The 22,235-nt window shown below is 42.6% G+C and overlaps 1 protein-coding gene across 2 annotated transcripts in view; it reads right to left on the reverse strand.

Moving 5' to 3' along the window:
* The window catches only part of RALGAPA2 (Ral GTPase activating protein catalytic subunit alpha 2), a 304,928-nt gene that overhangs the window by 143,359 nt on the left and 139,334 nt on the right, over positions 1–22,235 (reverse strand). For both annotated transcript variants that reach the window (XM_077814154.1, XM_077814153.1), the window contains exons 26-30: positions 17,822–17,880; positions 9,026–9,134; positions 4,164–4,274; positions 3,632–3,700; positions 3,332–3,466 (exon numbers count right to left, since the gene is read on the reverse strand). In XM_077814154.1, the coding sequence (XP_077670280.1) occupies positions 3,332–3,466; positions 3,632–3,700; positions 4,164–4,274; positions 9,026–9,134; positions 17,822–17,880 (483 nt within the window). The remainder of the gene's footprint in view (positions 1–3,331; positions 3,467–3,631; positions 3,701–4,163; positions 4,275–9,025; positions 9,135–17,821; positions 17,881–22,235) is intronic.

Genomic DNA, 22,235 nt, shown 5'->3' on the forward strand with positions numbered 1-22,235 from the left:
TATATTCTACAATATAGGCTATGTCTAAGGCCTTGTCTACACTGCCACTTACAGTTCTGAAACGTTCTTCACTCAGGGGTGTGGCAGTGTAGACGGTAGCTATTCCCCGTGTGGAGGTGGTTTTATTACAACACTAGGAGAGCTCTCTCCCACCGCTGGAGCTGCAACCATACAGCCATGAGCTTTAATGTCGGCTGTCTAGACACACCCTAAATCTTGCTGCTTCTTCCTACACCACTTTGCTAAAATAAAACCCTAGTCCAGGCCCCCATTTTGTATCGTAACTAGCGCAACAACCTCTGTTTACACCATTCTCCCATCTGGCCTTGACCAATTAAATCTCACCCTGTTTGCATCAATTCAAATCAATGCTGCAAAGATTATCATCACAGCTCATTGCTTTGACTAAGTCACCCTTCTCTTTGCATTTCTCCACTGGCTTTTGCTTCTCCATTACTATTCTACTTGTCATCCCTTTTAAGGTTCTTCATTGCTTAACCTTATCCTACCTCTCAAACTATCAAAATGTTAACTCCTGCCTCCACTATGACAATGACACCCGCCTTTATCATCCACTTGCTAAATTTTCACACAAGCAACTTTGTGTTTCTGCCCTTCATAAACATTGTAAACTTCTCCATAAAACTCTTCTTTGCTGTGATGTCTACTAAAAACTTGACAACACATATACATCTGGTGTGCTGAGAATGCTGCCCATTATGCTGACCAGTATTGTCTCTTTGTCTCCTGGTGCTCTCCCAATCGGTCTCTTGAATCTACCTGTTCTCTCGTCTTATATTTAGATTGTAAGTTCTGTGGAGCATGGACCATCATTTTTGGGTGTTTGTACAGCACATAGCACAATGGGACCCTGATCCAAGACTGGGGCTCCTCTGGGCTAGTACAATGCAAATTATTATTAATAATAATACTATATATTATTGATATAATAATGATGCCCATTGTTAAATTCTCACCGATTCTTTAAGAATGAAAGAAAATGCTTTTTCTTATCAAATTATCTTTTTATCAGTAAACTACTATATTAGCCATGAAAACAAAACTATTTATCATCACAGATCTTGATTTTAAATAAAAGCAATATCAACATGCTATTTTTATATTTGGAAAATGTGTTTATGCATATTTTAAAGGAAGACTGACTTCATGCTTGTTAAGTACAATTTCACAATTAGGACAAGATCTATTGTGGTATATTGTTATCAATTGGAATGTCATTATAGAATATCATCCCTCAGGCATTTGCAGACGTATTCAAAAGTGTATTACATCAGTTATAAACTAGATTATTTTATTTACTTGAAAGATGTACTGATATTTCATAAAACATGTTTAACTTACTTATGGAAAATGTTGCTAATTATATGTAGTTGTACTGTACTTCTTGTCTTCATTTGATTATTATTAGCATTTGCATTAAATGAATAAGTTCTACAAATGTCTTAGGACGAGCAGTCATGGAGACTGCTCTTTATTTTGAGTGGGTGCTTGTCCATTGGGAAATGGCCACAAAGCTGAAACTGGCTTTACACAACTGTAGACTTCTATCTCCCCAGTGTTGGCCTTGAGTATTAAAAGTGTGTGATTCTACAGTCCTCCTCTAGGGGGACCTCATTCAACAGTCACAGCTTTGACAGCAGGAGGTGCATATAGTTTTCATCCAGATCCAGCAGTCCTCATAAACACGCGTGAAAGAAAGACATAAACATTGCCATGGATCTCCTAAGGTCCTCAGGACAGGAACTCCTTTCTTTGTGACGTTTACTAGTCATGCCATTAGAATACAGTAACTCCTCACTTAATGTTGTAGTTATAGTCCTGAAAAATGCGACTTTAAGCGAATCCAATTTCCCCAGAAGAATTAATGTAAATAGGGGGTTAGGTTTCAGGGACATTTTTTTTTGACAGACAAAAGGCATCATATACATTTTAAACAATTTTAAACTAGAAATTTAATACAGGTATAAGTTTTAAACAATTTTAAAGAAACAATTTAATACTACGATCATCATTGCTGAGTATGAAGCTCAGTTGATGTGGTAGAGTTAGAGAGTGGAAGAGGGTGGATTGTCCGGCTGCTCCTCTTGCTGTTCTTGCAAGCACACGCACAGACTTTGCCAGGGGCGGGGGGCTCAACCCTGAGCCCGTCCACTCCACCCCTTCCGCCAAACCCCACCCTTAACCTGCCTCTTTTCACCCCCTCCACCTCATCCCCCCCTTACTCCGCACACCACGTCCTTGCTCCTCCCCCCTCCCTCCCCTACCTCCAGCCTGCGGCAATCAGCTGGTTTGTGGCGTTAGGAGGCCAGGGCGAGGAGCGAGGACATGGCGTGCTGCTTCCTCACGTCTCCCCCCAGCCTCTTGAACACCGCAAGACAGCTGATTGCTGCAGGCAGGAGGCGGGGGGAGTAGGGGGAAGGCGTTGATTTGTGGGGTCTGCCGGCCGGCGGGAGGCTCGGGGGGGGCGCAGGGGAGCTGATGGGGGGGCTGCCAGCCATGGACAACGCAAGAGGCCAAACGACATTATAGGGGAGCACTGCACAACTTTAAAGGAGCATGTTCTGTAATGGAGCAGGGACGCAACATCAAAACAACGTTAAGCGACAGGACGTTAAGTGGGGAGTTACTGTAGGTGCTTCCCCTGACAGGACTCCTAAGCTCCTTGGGAGCCAGGACTCTGCTTCTGTAGTGTTTTAAGATCTATTGGCCAAGGCACTTTCTTTTTTCTCTCAAAACTGCCAACGTTTAAAATTTTATACTCCAGAGTTTGTGTGTGTAACATTTCAGATCTTGGCATCAAATGACTTTTTTTTTTAAAATTGGTATTTATAATGTAATAGAAAGAGTCATGACAACCAATGCTCAGAATATGTTGTACTTTTTAATTTTTTAAACTAACTTATACATACTATTTTGTTTAGTTATTTATCCACCCAATGATTGAAGCATTTAAATAATCATTTGTAAGTCAACATGATCCCCCAAACACTACAAACCAGCCCCGAAATTTCAAAAAGGAGCCATTTTAACTCCTTTAAGCTCCAAAGCTACTGAGCAGACTTACTTGTAACTTTCCAGAAAATCAAATCTACCCCCTAAATGTTAGGGGTGAAATTTTAATTTGTTTTCATAACTAACCCATGGATTTAAACAACAGTAACTGAAAAACTTCAATGTAATTCAAATGATGGAATCATCAGTTATGCTTCCATAATGCATCTGTGCCTCAATGATCCAGAATAGACACATCTTTACACATTTAAAAACTTTGTTAAAAACAATTCATACTGAATCGATTCTTCATACTCACCCTATATACGTAATCCAGTAAGGGAGCTTTGGAGGAATGTTGATCTTCCAGAACAGTAGATACTGGCTCTAGTAAGGTTTTCATTGGTAGTGCCATGCACCAATCCAACAAGCAAAGTAATAATGAAACTATAAACTAAACAGAAACATGCAAATGAACACATAAGCAATACTCATCAAATTCATCAAAATGTTTAAATATTAGCTTAATATTTTAAAATAAGATTTAGGAATAAATTTCCTTTAATATGTAGTTCAAGAAGCAAAAACAATGATGGAGTTTGTGTTTTATGCCACATACCTTTTTATCTGTTTCTACAGAGGAGTATTCAGCACTTGGCAAAAGAAATGCAATGGTGGCCACAAGAATCTGCGCAAAAACCAAACCCAAGGCAAACAAAATTACAAAAAGACATTTTGTATCTTTAATAAACACAAGGCCTGAACCATTGACCTTCAATAGGCTTTGGATGAAGACTATAAAGAGCGGTTAGCAGCCATTTTTGTAAATAGCATCTGAACCAAACTGAGAGTTCCACATTGTTAGCAGATTCTAGAAATAAATTAGAGCAAATTGGAAAAAAAATCACACTGGCTCCAGCAAACTAAAGCAAAGAACTCTCCTAATAATGATTGCAGAAGGAAGCAAAGAAAGTTAGAATTCTAAGACTGTAATTTATGATAAGCAACAATTCTTTCAATTGTGAAAAATAGCATCAGTTGGACATTCTGTTAACTTTGAAGCTTTTTCAATTCTACGAACAATCAACACAGAACATCAGATGTGTCATTTTCAATTCCCATACATGAGTATTTGAAGAGATAAGACATACCTCAGTAATTTTCCTGGATAGAGAGGATTCATACTTCTGAAGCTTTTCCCAATAAGAAACTAGTAGTTGAAGAACATCACAGGCTATCTGGGCTACCAGTTTATTAGAAAACTGTAAGAGAAAAAATTAAATTAAACAAGGTAGTATCATGCCAGAAAAAAATATTCACATATAATAAACAGTAATGTCAGAGTTTCTACTATTTTAAATGGTACTACATCCATAAAAACTACATTAAAGGAAAATGAAGGTTACTTGCAACTGGAGTTCTTCGAGATGGCTCTGCATATTCACATTTATGGGTTTTGCACTGCCTAGTGGCGCTTAACAAGAGAACCTTCTCCAAGCTGTGTCTATTAAAGTGCTCATGTGCCCCCTCCTAGCCCACTCCCTAGTGCCACCGAATGTTCTGAAGGTGAGACTATATAAGGGGGAGTGCCCTCTACCAACTCAGTTCCTTTCGCCAACCCAGAGGGAGAGAACGAAAATAACTCTGAAAAAAAAGGGGAAGCTGGGTGGGAAGTGTGAATATGCAGAGCCCTCTTGAGGAACTCTGGTTACAAGTAATCAACCTTCATTTCTTTTTTTGAATGGCTCTGCGTATGGCCACTTATTGGTAGTTTGATAAGCAGTACTGAAAATAACCTGGAGGAGGGAACAGAGTCCAAAATAAATTGAGAACATGCTGATGTGCAAAGCTCTCTTCTGAAAAGTCCAGGGACCCTGAACTATAGGATGACTCAGATGTTGCCCTACCCAAACCACTGTTTGACACATCTCAAGTTATCTTCAATGAAAGTGAAGGGGGATTGAACTGGACACCCTGAGAACGTTTTCTCTGATTGACCATCACATCAATAATTCCAGAATGTTTTGAGGCATGCTGACTGACATCTGGAGATTGTCCAGATTTGGTCTGTAGACCTGAGATAGCCAAAGCTGCATTGGCCTCATTGTGAGTTGTGCAAATGGAGTCACATATGTAGTAGCTGCCATAAGACCCACAAAGGTGGTTACTTTCTGTTTTTTGACATATTTGAATGTATAAAACATATTGAACTATTTTTGAAAATCTGTCCTCTGGTAAAATGGCTTTCCCTACTACCAAATCCAATATGGAGTCTATGAATAAAATTTCTGAGTTGGACAGTGATTTGACTTTTTTGACATTCAGGAGAAATCCCAGGTCTGAAAAAAAGCAATGGGGCTTAATAAATCATCACAAAAAGCCTTTAACAGACAATAATCAGAATAGGGCAAAAAAAAAAAAATACCCTGCTTTCTCAATTGAGCCTCTATGACAGAGAAGTACTTTGTAAGAACCCTTGGTGCTGTAGACAGGTCAAACAACAGCCCTTTGTATTGGAAATGGTGTCCCACCACCACAAAATTAAGGTACTGTCGATGACTGTGTCAAACAGAGATATGAAAATGTGTCTCTTAAATCAAGAGTCACAAACCCAATCCATAATTGAAAGCAAAGGGATTCTGGAAGCCAGAGTTAACATATGAAACCAAAACTTCAGAATATACTCGTTATACCTCTTAAATCTAAAATGGAATGACCCTCCTTCCACCTCATCATTTGTCAGCACCAGAAAGTACCTTGAATAAAATCCCTGATCTTGGAGGTGCTCTGATACCTCATTAACAGCCCCCATGAGAAGAAATTTCTGTATGTCTGAAAGTAGACTAGCTTGTGAGAAGGTTCTCTAAAAAGAGAAAGGCAAGGGAAATTGAAAGGGGTAGTTTAGGTGTAATAAGCCTGCATCTGACGATAAAATGGGCTAGCACGTCTCCAAACACAGGAAGGGAAGGGTCCTCACTGATTGGTTCTAGACTTTCAATCCTCATATCAAATTTCAGGGCTAATGTGCAATGAAGATGACAGAAAGGTTGCAGATTGCTTAGAGTTGGGCCTCGATTTAAAAGACCTTTTCTTAAGGTGGCTCTGGAAATACATAGCCTTCTGGTGCTGTTGTCAATGTCTTTGATTTGATAAGAAATAAGCTGAAGATAACTGTGGATAATACTGTCTCTGACAATGGAAATAAAAAAATAGAAGGTCTCTGTGGCAGGGTGGTCACCCTACCATGCCTTGAAGGGCTTAAAACAGCCCTAAGAGAGGGCTGTAGCCGGAGGAAAGCTAGGCTGATTGGGGGAAGTAGCCACAGGTGGGGCCACGTCCCAATCAGGCCACAGCTGGCCCTATAAGGGGGCTGTTAGCCAGGAGCTGAGACAGACACTCTATCTACATGGAGAGAGGAGGACCTGGCTGCCTAGGAAGCTGAGGAGGGTACCCAGGGCAAAGCAATGCTGGGGAAGGGCAGAGGGAGCTGGGGAGCTCCAGCCTAGCAGAGCCCCAGGCTGCAGGCCGAGGTAAAGGCCCACGAAAGGGTACATAGGCTGCAGAGGAGCAGCCCAGACCTAGACAGAGGCAGCTAGTCCGATCCCCCTTGCCGATAATGAGTAGTAATACTGCAGTCTGCCCCAGGGAGCGGGGGCTAGACGATGACTGACAGTAGCCACTGAGGCAAGGAAGGGATAGGGGGTTCGGGGTTCCCCTGGGAGGGGAGACCCAGACTGTGGGGGATACTGCCAGGGGGCAGAACCCTAGTCTAGAAGGGCACCGGGGTCCAGGAAGGGCACGGGGTCAGTGGCAGGCGAGACACCGACCGGCAGAGGGCACTCCCGGTTGAAAAGAGCTAACTCCCTGTACAACCAGCAGGAGGCACCACAGCGGTGAGTAGTCGCCCCGTGGCAGTCTCCTAGTAGAAGTAATAAAGCACAAAGATCTTGTCTTCTTCAGCTTCTCCAGCAACTCATCTGTCTTTTCACAGAAAAGACCATCTCCTCTGAAGGGGAAATCCTCCACTTTAATTGTAGTATGATGAGTCAGAGAAGAGGAAAGAAGCCAAACATGTCTCTTCTAAGTAACTGCAGAAGTCAGTGATCCAGCAGAAGAATCTGAAGGATCAAATAAAGTCTTGAGAGAGTGCTTTGCTACATTTTGACCCTCCATTAGGATTGCATTTCCCAATCTCTTTTTGTCATTTGGGAAATCCTGCACAAACAGTGCCTTCTTTTCCCACAGGTGAAACCGATATCGAGCTATAACAGTTTGGTAATTTGCCACCCTATTACCAAGAGAACATTGTTCTCCCTAGGGAATCAATCTTTTTCCCTTCTCTACCTACAGGGGTCCAAACCTCAATCTACTACTGGCAGCAGTCACCACCAGTGTAGTTGGTACAAAGTGTGAATACAAATATGAAAACCCCTGTGCTGATATAATTTCTCTGCTTTCTTGGAAATAGGTTGGCAAGAGGCAGGAGTGGACCAAGCAGCCTTAGCAGGCTGCAGCAAACTGTCAAGGATTGGTAACAACATCCTATTCTTGGAGGTAGCCCCAAAAATGAAAACACCAGGTAGAATGTCTCCTGCACAGGCACTAAATCATAGAATCATAGAATATCAGGGCTGGAACGGACCCTCAGGAGATCATCTAGTCCAACCCCCTGCTCAAAGCAGGACCAATCCCTGATTTTCGCCCCAGATCCCTAAATGGCCCCTCAAGGATTGAACTCGCAACCCTGGGTTTAGCAGGCCAATGCTCAAACCACTGAGCCAATATTTGTGTGAGGCTTTCAAGTTTCTGTTGTTTGACCAATATATCTCTACGCACATAATGAAATTTCAAACACACATATGTTTATGAAAATTAAAGGCACATGCTAACAAAGATGATCACACTGTGATTATTTCAAAAATGCTCACTAGTTGAATAAAAATGAGTGAATTATTTGAAGATTAAAAATAAAATATATTTCTTCCACTTCTTCCTTAGATGGCTGAGCCTTACCTGTTAGATTTTGAAAAATTATTAATAATATTTACTAAATGAAAATATTTACTATTTTAAAAGAACTGCAGGTTCATTCTGTTCTCTATAAGCCGAAAGAAAATATAACTTTCCAATAACTGCACCTAAGTTTGATACAATGAATAACCGTCACTCCCCTGCATCAACCAAATTACCAATCATTTTATTTGACAGAAAAGTCATTTAACACCATCTCTAGGCAAGTGTCTCCCACCTCTCATCAAAATTTATTTTCAAATGAATGCCTTGTCTTAGACAGTATTTATACAGCTGCAGGAACTTATCACCCTGTAACAAAACTCTACTTCTTTGCCACTACGTGTCTTCAATACAGCTGAAGAGGCTGTATCCAGAAAGCAACTGTACCACACAAAAATAAGATAATCTTTACATGATTCTTTCATTCCCCCTGCTAATACATTAAAGTAAAACTGTTTCATTCATTCCATCTCAACTGATATTAAAGACAGCATCAAGCAACCTGTGACAGAGTGTTAGGAAACTGTGGCTGATCCGGCACTCTGGTCATTGGTACTCCAATTAGATGCTCTAGAGTTCTTTGAAAAATCGGTGCCTGTGCTAACAGTGCTATTTTAGATAGTCATTGAGTGAAAGACAAGCCAGGTTCACCAAGTCTGTGGAGCAGCTGGAGAACATATGGAAGATCCTGAAGAAAATTTCAATCAAGCAAAAAAATAAATTCACTGAGCAGTTCCATGGTCAGCAAATTCCTGATAATGCCCAAAGCATTCAAAAAACAAGCTTGCAGGCAGATAATATTGTAAGCATAAAGAACCAAATAATCAGAATACACAAAGGAGCCCGGGCACACTAGCTCACCTTGATCCTAAGTCAGAAAAGTATTTAAGCACATGCTTAACTTTAAACATATGCTTGATGAATATTTCAAATATCTAGAATACCTTGTCCATACAAATGTTCCCTTTGTTAATCACACAAACACAATTCATACTAATACCTTTAGTGTTACACCTATAACATTTATTGCATCCCTCACTTGAGGATGGTTTGTGCACTGTACTAGTTCTTCACATATCCAAACTCCAAGGCAGCAAACAGCTATACACCTTTTAAAAAAAAAAAAGGGAAACAATGATTCAGTTATAAGCTTAAAAAGAATATCCTCCTTCCTCAATATTTCTCACTTTCTGAAAAATATATTTTGGAAGATTTCATAATGATTTCTCAATGACACAGTACAGATCTTTTTTACTGACATAAGATTTTACGGCTAATTACAGAAAGCTACAGAATCAAATAGAGAGTTTGACATTGACATTGTCAGTCAACCTGGGATAAATTTTAAATGAAATTCAGGCTGTCTGTACCCTGAGGGTGTGATTTTTTTAAAAAAAGTACTCAGAAGTGGCCTAACTCTGCTCCCCACTGAAGTAAACAGGAATAACTTTAAAGGAAGCAGAATTAGGGAATGATGAGCACTTCTAAAAACCCACCTTAAGTTTCCCTTTCAGCCAAGGAGAAGAGAAAGGGCCCATCAAGCCACATCTCTCTTTCCTACCTCTTGGCACAAACCAATGATTTTTGGAACAGGGAAGAAAGAAAGAAGGCTCCTTAAACATTCAGGGATGATTCTTGCAAGCAACAGAGCTGCCAGCGAAACCTCTAATGACTGTGGGTGGGTAGGAAAATTCCCTTCCTAACAAAAAGCCCCGATAGATTTTCTATTATTTTATAAATGACAGATGGTGTATTAAAGGTGCAGCACACACATAAATGTTGATAACAGACTGGGCTCTGTTTTCTGTCCCCATCCACATAACTGAGGTCAGTTTTGTTACAAAAGGCTATACTCCTGTCATAAGGCAGGACTCCAATGGCTACTCCATCTTCCCATTAAAAAATAATCAACTGTAAATAAAACATCAGCCAAAAACATCAAAACAACAAATTAATGCAAGAGTAAAAGAAAGAAAACAAACCCAAATCCAAACAAACTAACTGATATTTAGGATGGAGGTCAGGCTAGACAACCATAAGCCCCTCCAACAGATGGCAGAACTATTCTGGTTCTTAGCAATCATTTGTTAACTACTGTCTCTGAACCTTTTTTCAGACCACATGGCCACTTCTTCTCTGTTAATTTAACTTTAGCTGTCTGTTCAGTACTCAAAACCATTCTTCTGCAATAACCCATACAACCATGAGGTGTCTCCACCTCCTGGAGCCTGTGCTTGCTGCTCCTGGTATTTTTCATCATCAGAGACTGAGAGAGCATTCTTTACATCCATAAGGTCACAAGCATGATCAGTAGCATTCTAAATGCTCTTGAGAGACAGAGACACCATGTGCTTGGTTTTGTTTGAATGTCTTCTGTTCCTCCTGTAAGAATGGACTTCATGGGTCACTAAGAAGTAACACCTTGGTGAGGAAGGTATTGCTCTTACTTCTACAAGTTGACAGTCACTTTATGTTTGAAACCTTACAGTCACTCTCATTTACAATGGAGATAACTGTTTGGCATTCTTGTTGTAGCCTTCCTCTAGTTCTAGGGCTTGGCTACACTTGCGAGTTACAGCACAATAAAGGAGCCTGGGCACACTAGCTCACTATCCATCCACACTGGCAAGGCACGTAGAGCGCTCTGACTCTGCAGCAACAGCGCTGCTGGTACTCCACCTCAGTGAGCGGAATAACGTTTGCTGTGCCCCTGCTGGAGAGCCATTGCACCAGTGTGGACGCCCTCGTCCTATAGCGCGCTCTGATCGGCCTCCAGAAGTGTCCCACAATGCCCGTGCTAGCCACTCTCGTCATCACTTTGAACTCTACTGCCCTGCCCTCAGGTGACCAACCGTCAGACCCCGCCCTTTAAATTCTCTGGGAATTTTGAAAATCCCCTTACTGTTTGCTCAGCCAGGCGTGGAGTGCTCTCAGCGAATCTTTCCAGGTGACCATGCCTCCATGCACCAGGCGATCCCCAGTATGGAGCAGCGACAAGGTGCTGGACCTCATCAGTGTCTGGGGAAAGGAAGCTGTCCAGTCCCAGCTGCGCTCCAACCATAGGAATTACGATACCTTCATGCAGATAGCAAGGGACATGATGGAAAGGGGCTATGAGCGGGATGCACTGCAGTACAGGGTTAAGTGAAGGAGCTGCGGAATGCCTACCACAAAGCCCATGAGGCAAACAGCCACTCCGGTGCTGCCCGTGACCTGCCGTTTCTACAAAGAGCTGGATGCGATACTTGGGCCAGACCCCACCTCCACTCCGAGTACCACCATGGACACTTCAGAGCCCAGTTCAACAAGGCGGGAGGAGGAGCAAAGCAGGAGCAAGGGTGCTGAGGCGGAGGAAGACATCCCAGAATCCCCAGATGCATGCAGCCAGAAGCTGTTCTCAAGCCAAGAGGAAGGTAGCCAGTCGCAGCGGCCGGTGCTTCGGGAAGGACAAACAGAGGAGGTTCCTGGTAAGTGGCTTTTATTTTGGGAAGGAAGTTATTCAGTGCAGGCTCTTGGTGGGGGGAAGGGTTAGGGCTGCATGCATGCCTAGATGCGGAATAGGGCGTTGATGTGCTCTCTCACATCATGGTAATCGGCCTCAGTGATCTCTTCAAAGGTCTCATCCAGAACTTGGGCAATGCGTTTGCACAGGTTTCTCAGGAGAGCCACTGTGTTCCTTGTCTGAGTAAGGCTAACTTGTCCACGCCACTGTGCTGTGAGGGGCACGGGGACCATTGCTGCACACTGGCAAGCTGCATATGGGCCAGGGCGGAATTCGCATTGCAGTAGAAGACCCTCCCTTGCTTCCCAGGTCACCCTCAGCAGCGAGATATCTTCCAGGATGAACTCCTGTGGAAAATGTGGGGACAGTGTTCAGTGTAGGAGCTCCCTGCTGCTGTTGGCTCTCCCCAAGGCACAGAAACCCAGAGAACAGTACAGCCGTCAAACAATCAGTCACACTTGACCCTGTGCTTACTCACCATTTTGGGGCTCCTGTGGGTTATGTGCGCTCGCTTTGGGACGGGCAAATTATGCTGTTGTGTAGACTGTGCTTGCCCTTAAGTACGGGGGAATCATTGCTCTGTCTGGTGTGAATAATGCTGCCTCTGTTAAGTGTTGCATTTTCCCTTTACAGGCAACCTTGAGATCTCAGCCGTCTGTGTTATCACCAGCAGAAAGACTCCAAAGAATCAGAAAGAGGCCACGTAGAAGCAAGGAAGATATGTTGCGTGAAGTAATGCAGCATTCAAGTAATGAAAATCACAAAGTGCAGGAGTGGCGGGACAGTGAAAGGAAGATCCGCCAGCAGAATGAGAAGCATTGGCACAAAAGCATGGTGCTCCGGCAGCAAAGCACGGATCAGCTGATAAGCATAATGGAGCACCAAGCGGACTCGATCCAGGTGCTCGTAGCCATTACTGTGCCCAACCCCCCCTGCAGCCCTTGTCCCAAAATTCTTTCCCTTGTATCCCCATGTCATCTCCAACCCACTTTCCCCAGCATCTGGGTTCTCACCGCCACCAGCTGCCTCCAACACCTGTAGCTTCACCACCCAGCCCTGAAAACTACGACCCTCACCCTCTGCACTCAACCCCCATCACCATGCAGTATAGCCACCCTGAACTGCAGCACTCATTGCACAGCACTCCAGACAGGAAGGCTGAGTACGATAACAGGACATATGCAAATCTGTGATTGTACCAGTCCCCACCCCTTTGCCCTTTCTGTTTCCCAGGCAGTTGTGTTTCTTTTTAGTAAATGAATTTTCTTTTCAATAAGTGGATTTTTTGGCTTTGAAAACATTCTTTATTATTGCATAAAGTAAAAGATACTTTAGTCCAGGAAAGGAACAGGCACTGCAAGTCAGCGTAGCCAACACAGATTCCTACTAACATTGGAACCATTGCACTTCACACCCGTGCAGGGCACCAGACATTACTGGTGGCTTTCAGCCTCAAATTGTTCCCTCAAGGCATCCCTAATCCTTGCAGCCTCGCGCTGGGCCCCTCTAATAGCCCTGCTCTCTGCCTGTTCAAATTCAGCCTCCAGGTGTTGAACCTCCAAGTTCCATGCCTGAGTGAATTGTTCACCCTTCCCTTCACAAACATTATGGAGGGTATAGCACATGGATATAACCGCGGGGATGCTGTCATTGGCTGGGTCCAGCTTCCCATACAGAGAGCGCCAGCAGTCCGTTAAATGGCCAAAAGCACACTCCACAGTCATTTTGCACCGGCTCAGCCTGTTGTTGAACCACTCCTTGCTGCTGTCAAGGCTCTCTGTGTAGGGTTTCATGAGCCACGGCATTAAAGGGTAAGCGGGGTCTCCAAGGATCACAATGGGCATTTCAACTTCCCTTACGGTGATCTTCTGGTCTGGGAAAAAAGTCCTGGCTTGCAGCTTCCTGAACAGGCCAGTGTTCCGAAAGATGCATGCGTCATGCACCTTTCCAGGCCAGCCTGCATTAATGTCAATGAAACGCCCACGGTGATCCACAAGCACCTAGAGAACCATAGAGAAATACCCCTTCCAATTAACATACTCGGAGGCTAGGTGGGCTGGTGCCAGAATTGGAATGTGTGTGCCATCTATCGCCCCTCCGCAGTTAGGGAAACCCATTTGTGCAAAGCCATCCACAATGTCCTGCACGATACCCAGAGTCACAGTTCTTCTGAGCAGGATGCAATTAATGGCCCTGCAAACTTGCATCAACACGATTCCAACAGTCAACTTCCCCACTCCAAACTGGTTAGCGACCGATCGGTAGCTGTCTGGAGTTGCCAGCTTCCAGATTGCAATAGCCACCTGCTTCTCCAACGTCAGGGCAGCTCTCAATCTCATGTCCTTGTGCCGCAGGGTGGGGGCGAGTTCCTCACACAGTCCCATGAAAGTGGCTTTTCTCATCTGAAAGTTCTGCAGCCACTGCTCATCATCCCAGACATGCATGACGATGTGATCCCACCACTCAGTGCTTGTTTCCCGAGCTCAAAAGCGGTGAGCATGTCTGTGAATGCCACAAGCAATCTCATGTCATATGCATTACTCAAGTCAATATCATCATTGGATCCCTCACTGTCATTTTGGATCATAAGGAATAACTCGACTGCCAAACGTGACGTGCTAGCGAGACTCGTTAGCATACTCCTCAGCAGTTCGGGCTCCATTCCCGCAGACCGAAAGGGAAGACAGAGCACGCAGTACAAAAAATGTTGAAAGATGGCACCAAATGTGGACAGAAGCACAGAGATTGCTGGGATGTGAACCGATGCATCATGGGGTGTTGGGACAGGACACAGAATGCCCCGCCCCCCCCCGCCCCCTTCCCATAAGCCACAGCGCCAGAATGGGAAGAGGTGCTCTGTGGGATAGCTGCCCATAATGCACCACTCCCAAGGCCACTGCAAGAGCCGCAGATGTGGCCATGCCAGTATGCTTGTTCCTGTCAGTGTGGACAGACTGCAGCGCTTTCCCTACTGCACTCTCCAAAGGCGGGTTTAACTCAAAGTGCTCTACATCTGCAAGTGTAGCCATGCCCCTAGCCTCTTGAAATATAGCTCTTCTGTAACTACCCCAGGATTAACTGTCTTTGGCTCAAGAAGCTTGTTAGATGCTGTGAGACTTTTATCCACAACTTTCTAAACTGGTGATCCTCCTAAAGTATTATGAGTTGTGTTGCACTATTTTAACATTGCTAAGTATTGAACCTTTGAGTTGGCTTGGAGTTGTTTTATTTTTAAAATCAAGTTGTTTGCTATTTTTTCCAACTTTCCAGCCAACCCATCTGACTGTGCAAGAGTAACCTTTGGAAGCCCTTAGGAATATATAAACCACTGTCTACAAAACTGATCCACGAACTTCCTGGTTGGGGAAAACCAATGTTCTCACTAATAATGGAAATATTGCTCCAGTAAAGACTCCTCCAATAAAACCCTAGTAATACATTAACCAAATAAACATTTCCTAAATGAGACACACACACTTCTCTTTCACATTATTATATAGTGAATATAGATCTATTTATATCATGGCATATGACTCACCCATTCAAAAAAATCAACTCCTAAAAGGATGTCTTCATCAATGGAAAACATCTTTTTATTCATCTTGGTGACTAAGTCTCCCCTTCAGATAGCAACCCTGCCAACTTACCTGAAAAAAGCTCATTCTTGAAAAACCCAACATTGAGTGAGAAAGACCTTTCCAACTCTCACCCCATGTTCAACCTTGCCTTCTTAGGACAAATCATCAAGGGTGTAGTGTGCTCATGCTTGCAAGATTGGGCCCTTGTGATTACAAAAATTATTTGTAAAAGAACTGTATATTGCATTAAAATATATTAGGTCTGATCCTGCTGCCACTGAAGTCCAGGATAAAACTCCCATTGACTTCAGTGGCAAAAAAACAGCACCCACAGGAATTTTTTTTTAAACTTCTTTCTTTGTCTGGTATCACAGTTTTAATTGTTTAAATGTAAAGTTTAGCATTTCTTTTAATTTAGAATCCTTAAAAGAACCTTCTCCCAAAACAGGTGGCAAGCTCTTGTTTATAGCTATGATCTACTCCGTGTATTTTCTGACTTTTAATTAAATGTTGCACGTAACTAATAGCATGTTAAAAATATGCAGATTTTGAATATCTAGAAATAGATCTGATGGATTCAAATGCCTCCTTCAAAACTGTATACAATGTTGCTGTAGCCATGTTGGTCCCAGGATATTAGAGAGACAAAGTGGGTGAGGTAACATCTCTTGTTGGACCAACTTCTGTTGGTGAGAGAGACAAGCTTACACAGAGCTCTTCTTCAGGGCTGGGAAAGGTATTCAGTGTCACAGCTAAATAGAAGGTGGCACTGATTGTTTAGCATAAGTAGTTAGTACATATTTCAAATGGACCTTCAAGGTGAAGTGGCTCATGAACACCCTTCCAGTCATAGGGGGGAAAGAAAGCAGCTAACACCACCACTCCCACAACTGACTTCCTCACCCCCTTCCTTTACCCCCTATGACTGGACGGATGTTAACGGGCCATTTTACCCTGAATGGTCCCCCACCTTGTCTCTTTAATAACCTGGGTAACTGGACACCATTAAATTAGGCTTGAATAAAGACTGGGAATGGATGGGCCATTACACAAACTAAAACCTACTTCCCCATGCTATTTTCCCCCCCACTGTTACTCACACCTTTTTGTCAACTGTTTGAAATGGGCCATCCTGATTATCACTACAAAAGGTTTTCTCTCCTGATGATAGTCCACCTTAATTGATTAGTCTCGTTAGGGCTGGTACGGCAACCCCCATTTTTTCATGTTCTCCGAATATATATATCCTCCTACTGTATTTTCCACTGCATGCATCTGATGAAGTGGGTTTTAGCCCACAAAGGCTTATGCCCAAATCAATTTAGTCTTTAAGGTGCCACAAGTCCTCCTCGTTCTTTTTGCTGATACAGACTAACACGGCTACCACTCTGAAAACTGCATACCTTGTAACATGGGCAGTCAACAGGTGGACCGCAGGCCAAATCCAGATGGTCAAATACTTTTGAATGGACCACAAAACCTTTTTATTTACTTATTATTATCATCATTGTTTTTATTATTGTATTATTTTCTCTGGAGTCTAGACCTTGAATATACCTTGAGCAAGAAGTCTGAACCTTGACAAAAAACAATTGATTACCCCTGCCTTGTATCCTTCAAAGTTGTCAAGACACATGTAAATACATTTGACATCCAGCAAGAGACGATGAAAATATCTTAGAGTGGATGCCATACTGTTTACCTGCTTTTTACATTATTCAGGATGATGTGCTTTGTCTATCAGATTAACCTTTTTAGTAAGAAAATGCATAGGACAGATTTTATTAAAACTAATAGTTGAAAAGGGAAAATAAAGGTTAAAAAGAAACTTTTGGTTTTCTTTTACATATATGTTTTTTTTTTAAAGTAAGGATTTGAAAACATGAGTTGTAGTGATAGACTCAATTTATTTAGCTTAACAACGAGAAGGTTAAGGGGTGACTTGATTACAGTCTATATGTATCTATATGCAGAACAAATATTAAATAATGGACTCTTAAATCTAGTACAGAACGGAGTAACACAATCCAACAACTGAAAGTTGAAGTTAGACAGACACATTCAGTGTGGAAATAAGGAGTAAATTTTTATCGGTGAGAGTACTAAATGATCGGAACAATTTATCAAGTGTCATAGGGGATTCTCCATCAGTGGATATTTTAAAATCAAGATTGGATGTTTTTCTGATATGCTCTAGGAATTATTTTGGGGAAGTTCTATGGCCTATGTTATACAGGAGGTCAGACCAGATGATCAAAATGGTCCCTTCTGGCCTTGGAATCTATGAATGAATACAAAATCAAAAAAGACAAAGCTTCAAGGTATGTATGTGGGCTAACAGTCCAAATTCTGGTCTTCCTTACACTGCGACTGAGAGCAAAATTTGGCTCCACTGTCTGTGCTACAAAACAAAAGTTCAAAAAGGGAACCATAGACATAGTTACCTGTTTACAGATAGATGAAATAATAGTAATAAAAAGCACCCACAAGAATATAATATTCTTTTACAAGAAGTTTCAGTCTAATCCGTTTAAAAAACTTTACAACACACTCAGTTTCAACTATCCCCCAAAACATTGTCATCCAACCTATTATTTTTAATACTGTTCAAGTTGAATGGTCTCCAAAAAGTACAGCCCTTTCACATCAACTTATTTCTGTTTCAATTTGCCATCTTAAGACTCCACAGTATTTTCTCTTTCATTCAGGATTTTACCTTGCAGTTTCACTGGGCTCATCTGTGGCATTCTTCAACAGAATATTTATGAGGTAACACTAAAACAATAAAATTCATTAGAATAAACACTTTTTTCCACAAACAGATTACTTCTCTATTAATTCAAGTGTGTTAGACATTTAATTTGGACTGAGTCACAAGTGAAATAAATTTAGTAGTCTCGGTACACTCTTGTCAAAATATGATATGAAACAAATATCCCTTAGAAAAAGTGAGAGCCATATTGGTTACAGCCAACATTTATAAAATTGGGTGGATGACTCTAAGTACCTACAATTAAACATCGGCATCCAAACTGAAGTCAGCTGATTTTCAGAATTGCTGAGCACCCACTGGTCTCATTGGGAGTGCTCAGCATGTCTGAAAAGTCAAAGTCACTTTTAATAGCCTAACTAGGGATTTATGGGATAGATACACAAAGAAATGTAGATGTGGTGATGCTAAGCGTCTCCACGCCTAACCTCTAGGTGCCTAGAAAATTGCTGGGATTCACACAGCCTGAGTTCAGGCCTAGACTCCCTATACAATGAATAGGGAGAGACAGGTGACTCAGAATGGGGTTCACAAAAGCCAGCATGCTAGGCAGTTCCCCACCCAAGCTACCCAATGGGAGATGCCAAGATGAGGGATGAGTCCTAAGCCCCTCCTGCTGAGGGAGTTTGGTGCATAAACCCAGTCTGGAGGGAGGCACCTTCCCATCTTCTTGGGATTATCAGAAGCAAACCCTCTCTTGGCATTAGGCACCTATGCTGTTATTGCAATAAGAGGGGGATGAAGGGAGGTTCAGAGGAGACGCTCCCTCCTAACTTTTAGCCCAGTGCTTAGGGTAATCCCGGTTCAAGCCCCACTCCACCTGAAGAGTAGATGGAATTTGAACAGGGATCTGCCATCTCTCAGGCGAGAGATCTGGGATATTCTTATGTGGTGCTCCCTCAGTCTCTCCTGTTGGAGCTGTTCCACTGTGGATAAATAATTTTAAGAAGTCATTGGAGCAGGGGTACTAGATCCTGGGTCTCCCACCTCCGGTTGCTAATCCCCAGGCTACAGAGTCATTCTCATATTTTCTCTCGCTCTCCCTCTGGCCCAACTATTCTTTCACTATTTATTCACAGTGGAACATCTTCAAGAGGAAAGACTGAGGTAGCCCCACATTAGAATATCCCATAGCCTAGAGCACTCACCTGAGAGGTTACAGGTACCTGTTAAATCCCTTCTCTACCTCAGATGTAGGGGATTTGAACCAGAGGTCTCCCACAACACAGGTGAGTACTCTAAACACTGGGCTCAATGTTATGAGGAGGGTCCTCCCTCCCCCAGCCACTTTGTATAAGTCTGTCCATGGGGGCTCATTCTGGTAAGTACGCTCAGAGACCCCCTTCCGCACTGGGCCTTGCAAGTTAATTAGGCAGAGAAATGCCTATCTTCTCACTGTTGGTACATTGCTCTGGGACTAGGCATCCAGATGCCTGGCATGGGGCGGCAGTGTGCATGAGCAGAGGCAGAAACATAGGTGCACAATGACAGGTTTCAGAGTAACAGCCGTGTTAGTCTGTATTCGCAAAAAGAAAAGGAGTATTTGTGGCACCTTAGAGACTAACCAATTTATTTGAGCATGAGCTTTCGTGAGCTACAGCTCACTTCATCGGAGCTGTAGCTCACGAAAGCTCATGCTCAAATAAATTGGTTAGTCTCTAAGGTGCCACAAATACTCCTTTTCTATAGGCGCACAGGAACTTTTGCTGAAAAAATTTAGGCGCAGAGTGAGTTTAGGTGTCTATACAGTGTTCGGAGGCAGCTGAGCAGCGGGGTTTGTGAAACCCAGTTTTGTCAGACTTAGCAGTTAGGCACCTAAGCCCTTTTGTGAATCCAGCCCTAGGGTGTCTCAGTTCTAAGCAGACAAGTCTGAAAATTTTGGCCTACTTTATTTAGTTCAGAAAAGGACTCAACCCTAATTTGCAAAAAGAAAAGGAGTACTTGTGGCACCTGAGAGACTAACCAATTTATTTGAGCATAAGCTTTCGTGAGCTACAGCTCACTTCATCGGATGCATTCTGTGGAAAATACAATGAGGAGATTTATATACACACAGAACATGAAAAAATGGGTGTTATCATACACACTGTAAGGAGAGTGATCACTTAAGATGAGCTATTACCAGCAGGAGAGTGTGTGTGTGTGGGGGGGGACCTTTTGTAGTGATAACCAAGGTGGGCCATTTCCAGCAGTTCACAAGAACTTCTGAGGAACAGTTGGGGGTGGGAAATAAACATGGGGAAATAGTTTTACTTTGTGTAATGACCCATCCACTCCCAGTCTCTATTCAAGCCTAAGTTAATTGTATCCAGTTTGCAAATTAATTCCAATTCAGCAGTCTCTCATTGGAGTCTGTTTTTGAAGTCTTTTTGTTCAAGAATTGCCACTTTTAGGTCTGTAATCGAGTGACCAGAGAGACTGAAGTGTTCTCCGATTGGTTTATGAATGTTATAATTCTTGACGTCTGATTTGTGTCCATTTATTCTTTTACATAGAGACTGTCCAGTTTGACCAATGTACATGACAGAGGGGCATTGCTGGCATATGATGGCATATATCACATTGGTAGATGTGCAGGTGAAGGAGCCTCTGATAGTGTGGCTGATGTGATTAGGCCCTATGATGGTGTCCCCTGAATAGATATGTGGACACAGTTGGCAACGGGCTTTGTTACAAGGATACGTTCCTGGGTTAGTGGTTCTGTTGTGTGGTGTGTGGTTGCTCGTGAGTATTTGCTTCAGGTTGGGGGGCTGTCTGTAGGCAAGGACTGGCCTGTCTCCCAAGATTTGTGAGAGTGATTGGTCGTCCTTCAGGATAGGTTGTAGATCCTTGATGATGCGTTGGAGAGGTTTTAGTTGGGGGCTGAAGGTGACTGCTAGTGGCGTTCTGTTATTTTCTTTGTTGGGTCTGTCCTGTAGTAGGTGACTTCTGGGTACTCTTCTGGCTCTGTCAATTTGTTTCTTCACTTCAACTGTAGTTGTAAGAATGCCTGATAGAGATCTTGTAGGTGTTTGTCTCTGTCTGAGGGGTTGGAGCAAACGCGGTTGCATTGTAGAGCTTGGCTGTAGACGATGGATCATGTGGTGTGGTCTGGGTGAAAGCTGGAGGCATGTAGGTAGGAACAGCGGTCAGTAGGTTTCTGGTATAGGGTGGTGTTTATGTGACTATCACTTATTAGCACTGTAGTGTCCAGGAAGTGGATCTCTTTTGTGGACTGGCCCAGGCTGAGGTTGATGGTGGGATGGAAACTGTTCAAATCATGGTGGAATTCCTCAAGGGCTTCTTTTCCATGGGTCCAGATGATGAAGATGTCATCAATATAGCGCAAGTAGATGCTGGAAATGACCCACGTTGAGTATCACTACAAAAGGTTTTCTTCTCCCCGCCCAAGCCCCCCACTCTCCTGCGGGTAATAGCTCATCTTAAGTGATCACTTTCCTTACAGTGTGTATGATAACACCCATTTTTTCATGTTCTGTGTGTATATAAATCTCCTCACTGTATTTTCCACAGAATGCATCCGATGAAGTGAGCTGTAGCTCACAAAAGCTTATGCTTAAATAAATTGGTTAGTCTCTCAGGTGCCACAAGTACTCCTTTTCTTTTTGCGAATACAGACTAACACGGCTGCTACTCTGAACCCTAACTTGGTTCATTTTAATATTTCTCATAACTCTATCAAGCCCAATTCATATCCGGTGGAGAATGCAAGAATATCATACCAGGTGTCAAGGAGGGGGTGTGTGGGAGGGTGGTCTTTCTCCTCTTCCCACCACCTGAAGTTCCCTACTTGGCATTTGAAGATTCTCCTACATCTTTACCCAAATTCCCCAGTATATTACTGTGGCACTGTATCTCATGGCTTTTGTGCAATCTTTACCACTAGGGCTGACTTCAGTGTAAATTAAACATTTTATCACTTGTTTAAAACAAGGCCCCCATACTGAAAAACATTATACCCATGTGTACAGTTACTCTCCTATGGAGTCCCATTGAAATTAATGCTCTAAGAAAACAAATCAGAGCAAAACTGATTTCTCTCTCCAGTAAATGTACATTGTTTCATACTTTAATATAACATGAAAAACAAATATTGTGCATAGCCCCGTCTGTCAATGATGTATTTATATCTAAGGAACAGATGCACTACATCATAATAAAAATAAATAGCTTTTTTATAATTTGAGATTTAAATGATTTGACTGACACAAATGAACAGCACCTGATTTTAGCTAGTTCTCTCTCCTTTAAATGAAAAAATTAACTTCACAAGTTGAAACATTTACACTATATTTTTAGTTCATTGCTAAAAATGGTCTGTAAAATTAAGAAAGTACCACTTATCAATTAATGTATGATC

This window comes from Eretmochelys imbricata, chromosome 3 (genome assembly GCF_965152235.1).
Source record: "Eretmochelys imbricata isolate rEreImb1 chromosome 3, rEreImb1.hap1, whole genome shotgun sequence".
Lineage (NCBI taxonomy): Eukaryota > Metazoa > Chordata > Testudines > Cheloniidae > Eretmochelys > Eretmochelys imbricata.